We start from the raw sequence: 9021 nt of genomic DNA, 5'->3' as shown, positions 1-9021 counted from the left end.
GATCCATAATCGATGCCCATGGAAGCAGGACTCAAGAAATCAGATGACGTATTGCACTGGGCAAATCTGCTGCAAAAGATCTCTCGAAGAGCAAAGCCAATTTGAAGACTAAGGTGTGCTTGACCAAAACCACAGTGTTTTCAATAGCCCCAAACACATGTCAAAGCTGGATAATGAATAAGGAAGATCGAAGAAGTGATGCATTTGAAATCGTGGTCTCGTCAAAGAACATACAGTCAGAATGCTCCTTAGCAGCGAGAATGGCCAGACACTGTCTCTTACACTTTGGTTCTGTTGTCAGAAGGGACCAGTCCCTGGAGAGGGATGCCATCCTTGGTAAAGTAGAGGGTCACCAAAGAAGGGGAAGATCCTTAATGAGGCGGACTGACACAGTGGCTGTGACAATGGGCTCAAGCATAGCAAAGATTGTGGGGATAGTGCTAGACCGCGCAGTGCTTCGTTCTGTTGTAGAGTCACTATGAGTCAGAACCAACTCGACAGCAACAACACTGCTAATCAGGTGGAATAGTGTCCTTTCTACTCCTATTTTACTCTCTAAAATCACCTCCAAGACAAAAAGGACATAACTCTAGTCATGACGAAACTAGGAAGCACACATAAAAAGCCTTCAAAGAAGAATAGTGAATGATATAAGAAGGTAAAATGTACAGAAAAGATCATGATGAAAAATAAACTGTTTGGCTCACACAACCCTTAGATGACTCAGGAATTAGAAGCTTCAGGTGCAGAAGGTGAGGGAAATGTGGAGAGAGAAATTGCTTAAAACAGAAAAGTTATTCCAAAGTCTCTATGGAAAGTAGTTGGACCCCTAACACGGACTCCTCAGCACAGTAAGCCTTCTACTGCTCCTCCACCCCTGCAAGAAATGAGGTATTCTTCTAGAAAAAGAGACCAGGGAGTTCTAGACCCAAATGTTCCAGCACAGATGAAGGTTGAGGAGCGGCCTGCACCTGAACATCGGAGAATTAAGTGAAATACCACCTCCTAAAGAGTAAAAACTTGACGGCACATAACAACAACAACAAAGGGTAAAAACTCCATCTCATTTTCCTACTCATCTCCAGAATGCTCACAATCAGGTTCAATTCCCTGACCCAGGGCATCAGAAGAGTCTTTTCTGGAGAAAGTGAACCATCCCAGAGGAAAGCCTTGCACATTCCTACATGAAGGGGTCCCTGAACAAAAGAAGGTTCCTTCCCAATCACTTTATAGCGAGGTCCAAAAGTCAAGAGGACCAACCCACAAATGCAGATTTTCTGGCTTTTTTGGAGAAATTTAGAAAATTTCCTACTATGAGAAGTGTGTAAGAGCCTAAAACAAACAAAAGGAACTTAAAGGGAAATGAAACAATGAAGTAAACAAAACTAAACTTAAAAAAAAAAAAAAAAAACACTATAATTGATATACTTTGAGAGAAGATAATACATTCAGGAAATAAGAGCCAGATCCCCTGGAAAAAAAAAAAAAAAATACATTCAAAAACAAAATGTAAAAAATATAAGTGCTTAAATTTTTAAAATATATACAGCATTTGGAGGATACAGTCAAGTCTTTTTGTTTTCTTTTTTTTTTCAGAAAGCCAGAGAGAGAGAGAGGTAGACAGAGACCAAAAATGAGAGTAAAGAAATTGAGATCAATCACAGAGATCCAACATCCAACTAATAAGAATTTTTAAAAGGGAATAGAGAGAAAAAATTAAAGACCTAATACAATAAACTTATTTTCTAGTTCTGAAGAACATATGTCATCGTTAATGAGAAACAAACCAACAAAAGCCTTCATAAAACCTTAAAATCCATTATACATTACTGCCAAGTCGATTCCTACTCATAGTGACCTTATAGGATAGAACAGAACTGCTCCATAAGGCTTCCAAGGTTATAAAATCTTTACAAAAGCAGACTGTCACATCTTTCTCTCATGGAGCAGCTTCTGAGTTGAATTGCCAACCTTTCAGTTAACAGTTAAGTGATTTAACCACTGTGCCCAAAGGGCTCTTTTCACAAACCTATATAATCATGAAAACACTAGGGATAAGAGGAGATCCTGAAAGCTTCTGAAAGACAGGAAAATCCAAAACATGTCACATAGGAAAAAAATATATATACAGAAAAACATGTAATAGGTTCAGCTTTACAGCTTATGGAGAATTCAGGCTTTTGAAATGAGCAGATATAGGTTAAAGTGATGACTAGTCTCCCTCTTAGATCCTCCATTTCCTCATGCACAAACACATTCAATTATTAAAAGAAAAATAAATAAAATTTAAAAAACAAGAAAGAAAAAAGTACCTTTAAAATTCTAGATTTTTGAACTACCATTCTAGAAACAACCACTAAAAAAGAAATATTAAGATATTTTCAAATTTGCTAACTCTCCATTTTTCCCTCCCATGTACGCATCTTTAACTCAAGAAACTCCACCAAAATGACAGAGTACACCAAAAAATAGGGGGGTGGGGACCGGGAACCAGGAAGCAAAAAAGAATGACAAGATGATGACAAAATGAACTGCCAGGACAAGAACAGCAGCATCCAGCAAGAAAATGGAGGACTCTCCAGGGGCAGGGCCAGAAAGAAATGGCCCTGATAACTTATCTGATGTGGGACCTTATGGAAAATCCATATTCTTGGGAATCTGCCTAGAAGTAATTTAAATTTGAGTGTTTCACTTTAGTATTGCTTGCCTCTCCTTTTTCTACATCATCAGCTTTAACCAAAATTTTATTTCACAAAATATTTTGACTGATTTCTATATCCAGCACTATTTCAAAAACCATAGACAATACAAAAGGAGTACAGTTCTTGTCCACATATAGATAATATACTTACTAGTGACAATCCAATGAACTAGTCTTTTTTTTTTTTTCCCCCCAGAGGGAAAAAAATCAAAATATCTAAGCTACATTAGCAGGCTGAGCCCTTTGTTCTCAGTGTTATTAACTCAAAAGGAAAGATAAGAAAACAATTTGAAAATATTATACCTATCACCTAAAGAAAATCAGAAAAAGTCATTTAAGTACTCTGTTTACAGTATTTATATTATATTGTGGAAAACACTCTAATATTTAAAAGCAGTGCACAAAATTACTCTCCAACTTTTTTATATTTTAGAAAGATATAGTAAAATAATACGATTTTATGAAAGTTCCAGAGAAAGTATAAAACTTACCTGTTTAGCCATATTTTCTAAAAATGTTGCTGATTTTTCACTTAAAAGTGTGATGAGGTCTTTATAAATTTTACCTTTTCTCTCATAATTAATTTCTCTCTCAGCATCTATTTTGCCCTTTGTGGGGGGAAATATTTGGTATTGTTATTAATGTAATAGCAGTGTAAGAACTTGATCAATATATCACAACCTAAGCACACATATTATTTTTTAATGGGTACAGTTGGTGGTCTATGTACCTGAAAGATAAGGGAAAAGCATGCATTGTTCTCTCTCACTCATTCATTCATTCACTCAGCCTTTACTGAGTACCTGCTGTGTGCATGGTGGGCATTCAGCTATCCAGCAGAGGAGTAAGAGCTTCCTTTCCTCTGTACTCCTCGACTGTGCAAACGCATTATGACATCAAGAGCCTTAATGACAAGACTACAAATGACCTCAAGGTTACATTGTCACCCAGGAAAAGCCTATGTTTCTGTTTGTCATGGTCTGTTATTGTTGTGCACACAGCACGGCTGCAATATGGTTACGATCGCTAGTAACCCTTTGCCTCTGCACCCCCCCCCTTTGCCTCTGCCCCTCTTCTTCCCTATCTCTGTTCTGTCTTCATTGCCCCTTCTCTTCCTATCCCTATTATTCTCCTTTAACAGATTTTATGTATATATTAGGTACTGTGTTGTAAATTTTGTTGTAATTATTAGTTTTATGTTGTCTTTCATTTTTAAAACTGAATACAATACTTAGATATTTTGTATCAAATAAAACTGTGGTATACATATACATGCATATATATACACACCACATGCACACACATACACAATTTGTTTGATAGACAAAACAAAATCATTGTTTCTCTACAAGACCAAAGAAAATCATTCCTTCTTGTATCTTCCTATTTCCTAATTAAAGAGCTCACTTTTCTGAAACATTGAAAAAAACAAACAAACAAATCACATTTAGGTCATTTACCTTTAGCCATGAAGAAATGAGTTAAGTGTGATGCTAATAAGAAAAGCACCTAAAAGGCATGTTAGAGAGAAGAGATACCTATGAGGAATCAGGAAAGTGGCAGCAGCATTTAGATACCCAGAGATAGCTGAGTCCCATTAACGATTTGAGTCCTCCCTGTAAAATATGCTTGGGAATCCTAAATTTATGTTGAAGAGATTGAGGGCAGGATGTTGCAGAAGAGAAAGCTGAGGATGGTTCCTTCTAACAAGGTTCAATGAATAGGTTTGAGATGAAAAGCAAGTTTCTTAATCCAGAGAATTCAGAAAGCTATGTGCTCAAAACTCATCCATCATACTCTGTTGCATGATAATTTGGGCTGAGATTGTTTCTCTGTATTTCTCCTTTGCCAGGTTAGGTTAGGTTCAGTTAATAGTAAGGTAAAAGAAGACTGAAAGTTGAAGAAAGAAGAAAAGATATGCTCCTTCCAGTTTACCTACTATCCCTCTTAGAGTCACTCCAGCAACAGCCCTTCACCCCTGGCAGTGACAGTTACTTCCAGTAGCAACAGTTGATTCTAATTTTTTTTTTCCCCCCACAGTCCTGGGGTCCTAAACTAGACTCATCATGGCCCTTCAGAAATACCACTAATAGCTGAAGAGTGCTCCATCCTCAAAGGTTTGGATCCAGCTCTATGAGCTCTGTAAGGATTCTCCCCTGAACTCCTGAAGTATCAGCACAATTGTGGGGCCAGCACTATAGGCCCTTCCTCTGAGCTCCTAGGGGACTGGCACAGCCTAGAAGTGGCCCCTTCCTGGAGGCATGAGTCCCAGTTTTGTGGAGCCCTTCCTCTAAGCTTCTAATAACCCCCTCTTCTTCCGTTGGTATTCCCAACCCTTAGGATGGAATTCACAATTCTGTGTTACCTCAACTCTCTTCTTGCTTTTTAACTGCTTCAATAAATGAGTAACTAATCAGTGAAATGACCATGTTAAAGAAATTTTACTTTTATAAAATAGAATGAGTCACTTTGAAGCCGTTTCTTAAAAGACTAATTTAATGACCTGGCAATGGTGAACAAAAGGGCTAATTCTGAGATCATTTTAGATTTTTCCAGAAAAAGCAAAGGAATCTCCTCCAGTCTCACTGAATAGTGTTTCATACTCTGTTGTCATATGAATATAATCCTTGAGATATGCCAGCATTGACTGCAGACACCTACCTAAGGTCTGAAAGGAGCCCTGGTGCCATGTGGCTGCTAATCAAAAGGTCAGCAATTAGAACCAGCCTGGGCTACTCCACAGAACAAGGATGTGGCAGTCAGTTTCTGTAATCAGCCTTGGAACCTCTATGGAGCAACTCTACCCTCCCTATAGGGTCATTATGAGTTGGAATGACTCAACAGCAAGAGGTTTGGGGTTTTTTGGTTTAGCTAAGGTGTAAGGTCCAAATTTAACTGGTTTTAGTTGTAAAAAAAATTACTTACACCATTTAAAAATACTCCTTCTGCACTACAAGTGATGCACAAAGTCTCAGCATCATGTGGTTTCACCAGTACATAGCAAATCTCCCCATAAATCTGTCTCCAAGGCGGGGCTCGACATCCATTTGAAAATTCATATTCTGAAACCAATTATCAGTCAATTAGTAGGTGTTCCTTAATCTAGAATTTTGTACAATGTGTTCCCTTGAAAAAACAGATATTATTGAAATCTTAAGTTTTCATTTTCTTAAATACTCAATTCTAACATAGCCATTTGAAGCATTCTGAAAATATAATTATGAAAATGTCTTTAACATAGGAGTCTCTGGGTGGCTTAAATGGTTACGCACTCAACTACAAACTGAAAGTTTGGGGATCCAAACCCACCCACAGGCACCTCAGAAAACAGGTCTAGCTATTTGCTTCTGGAAAGTCACACCCTTGAAAATCCTTTGAAGCAGTTTGACTCTGCACACATAGGGTCACTACAAGACAAAATTGACTTGACAGCAATTAATAACAAATAATATATAATACAAAATGAATGTGAAAAGATGTAAACCTGAGGTATAGTCAATAGATTCCAAGACTGTTTGTTCTCCATTTCCTGAGTAACGTTTGAGCAGCTCTATATCATTCTTAATGGCTGATGGATTTAAACGTAGTTCTCTGAAATAAATGTTTAAAAAATTAAGTTTAAATACTTTAAAACAGAATCAAATGGAAACTATCACATTACATTGGGAAATATCTTTTGTGTAATTAAAATTGCAGTTTATTTTATAATTATTATGCTATAATTTTGTAACAGGACTGTTAAAACTTTGAGGAATTCAAGATTTGCATTTAATGTATCATATTCATTTAAATACTCATTTAATTGCTTAATATCAGTATTTTAATCCTCCAAGAAAAACAATCTTGGAGTATACAAACTCTTTATTTGCATAATAATTTAGTAATTTATGTAACATTCTTAAGAGTCTTTGAAAATAACAAGGCTACTTAATGTCCTCAGAATTAGATGAAATTCCACTAGAATATTTTGGCAATGTTAACTGTGAATTTTAATTTTTAAAACCATAACCACCCAATAAAACTAAACTTTTGTTCCAGTAAAACTTAACGTTAAATCAATAGCAATAGCTTCCATATTTTATTTTTCAAATGTTTTCTCTAAAATGCTGAAAGCAATTTTCATAGCTAACTTTAAGAAGTTTCTCTTTAAAAAGACTCACGATGAAATATGTCTTAGTGAATAACTGAGTAGGTGCCTATCCAGTTGCTCGATCAGCATGGCAATGTTCGTCTTAATCTCATATTCAGGATCATCATCTTTGGCAATTTTATCAAGCATACTTAATGCAGATGAGTCTTTTCCTTTTGTTCTACTATAATCGGAGCCCAAAATTTTTACTACAGGGTCTCTGTTAGCTGAAAAAAATAAGTAAATAAATAAAAATAATTCTCTTGGCTTCTATAAACAAAGGCACACAAATCCTTCAAAGTCCACACAAACGTGTTCATTTCATTAAGTTCTCTCCAATGGACTCAACTAGGATTAATCTCTACTTCTGAGATTTCTTCTGTACTAAGTAATTTTCTTACAGGTCTTGAAACACATTATACTTTGTTTTATAATATCATCTATATATGTCATTTCCTCTAACAAGAAAAAGGACAAGATCTGTTCATTTATTTTCTTTTTTATTGATGATGAGACATTGTTCAGAATAAACATTCAATAAATATGTTAAGAACTGATTTGAAGATAAAGAAATACCAGTTTTCTTAGAAAAATCATCACTAGAGTTGTGTGTGTGGGTGTGCATGCACATGCATGTGTGTGCGTGTGTATATACTGGTACTTAGTATTCATAAAAGCTTTTTTCCTAAAATGCTATGCTTCCTTCTCTCAGGCTACAGATCTACTTCCAGTCTTTTCTCTACCTGTTCTAACTGCTTTGATTTTTAATGCCTTTTGATGTTAGTTAGAAAAACAAATCTAACCAGTATTTATAGACATACTAAAATTATAGTGACAAGCCCAAGTATCAACTTATGATCAAGGCTGACATAAGATGTGAAAGTTCCTAAAGCTGATAAAAACAGAATTTGGTAAGGTCAAGAGACATAGTATGACTGAAAAGGAAGGAGAAAAGGGCAAAATTCTGTTTAAAATTGAGGAATTCAAGTAAATGGAAATACATGAAAAAAAAAAAATGTATTTGCATGGGGTGGAAAGGAGAAAACACCCCTGTGATTATTGAGAAAGCTTGCTTCAATTTAAATGAAGACAAGTACAATGATGACATCAGCTTTCCAGCAAGAAATGGGTTTTGCCACCAGAAAACAGCATAAAAGGTTTAGGATTGAGGAAAGGACTACATATGGGGAGGTATAAGGGAAAAGGGACCAAGGAAAAAATCTATTTACTGAGCATTTTAATTTATAAGTCTTATGGCTTTCATCTCAAAGATTTATGAAAAGAGACTGTGGTAGTTAAGGTTGTGGTTCAATTTGGCTGGGCCTGATTTTGACTGGCTGGGCAGCTGGATGTAGTTATTCCTCATGATGAGATTGGTAATCAACTCCATGGTGGACTCTATGGAGCAGCTGACTAGCTTCCTTAGGGATGTGGTCTGCTTCCAGTATATAAGAAGACAGCTCTGAGAAAGTCTCTGAGCATTTTGACAGGCTTGGACTCTTCGTGTAGCTCAGCCTCTATCTCAACGGCCTGCCATGTCATCTATCAATCTTGGGACTGTTAATAGACTTGAACTAGTGGCCTACCATGTTGTTTGACATTCTTAAGACTGTGCCATTTTACTTGTTGACCTTGGGTTTGTTAGCATCCAGCAGCTGTGTTAGTTAAGAGACACCTCCAGCTTCAGTGGGCCAGGAGCAAGAGGCAGAGGTAAAGCCCAAGATTGAGGGACTTTCACCCAGCCCCTAGAGATGGCATTTTGAACTCACACTTCTAGCCTCCTAAGCTGTAAAAAAATTAAATAAATAAATTCCTGTTTGTTAAAGCCACCCATTTGTGGTATTTTCTGCTAGAGCAGCACTAGAGGACCAAAACAGAGACAGTAGGTGAATTCTGGAGAAAGAAATAATCCTACCAAATTGCTATGTAACATGAAATCTGGACCTACAATGAGGGTTGTACCTTGAACCCTATAAAGAAGGGCAAAATACTCCAAAGGTAAATAATTAGTTGAACTAGAGATAAAATAGTCTATGTAGTAAGTCTATATATTCCACTGAATTTAATGAACAATCATGCATCTATTAACTATTTTACTGAATTCAGCTTTTATTCTCAAGATTCTATCCCTCCTCAATAAAGTAACATTGATGCACCATAGCCTGAAATATGGAAGGGTAGAAGAGAATTT

At 36.4% G+C, this 9021-nt stretch overlaps 1 protein-coding gene across 1 annotated transcript in view; it reads right to left on the bottom strand.

Moving 5' to 3' along the window:
- ODAD2 (outer dynein arm docking complex subunit 2) overlaps positions 1 to 9021 on the bottom strand; it is a 329580-nt gene that overhangs the window by 302137 nt on the left and 18422 nt on the right. Inside the window, exons 3-6 of the mRNA XM_007951926.2 lie at positions 6862 to 7057; positions 6186 to 6292; positions 5627 to 5763; positions 3193 to 3309 (exon numbers count right to left, since the gene is read on the bottom strand). Of these exons, the coding sequence (XP_007950117.1) occupies positions 3193 to 3309; positions 5627 to 5763; positions 6186 to 6292; positions 6862 to 7057 (557 nt within the window). The remainder of the gene's footprint in view (positions 1 to 3192; positions 3310 to 5626; positions 5764 to 6185; positions 6293 to 6861; positions 7058 to 9021) is intronic.

Source organism: Orycteropus afer, unplaced genomic scaffold (genome assembly GCF_000298275.1).
Source record: "Orycteropus afer afer isolate SDZICR_OR568_19922 unplaced genomic scaffold, OryAfe1.0 scaffold00319, whole genome shotgun sequence".
Classification (NCBI taxonomy): Eukaryota; Metazoa; Chordata; class Mammalia; order Tubulidentata; family Orycteropodidae; genus Orycteropus; species Orycteropus afer.
This window is presented reverse-complemented; position numbering and strand designations above follow the sequence as displayed.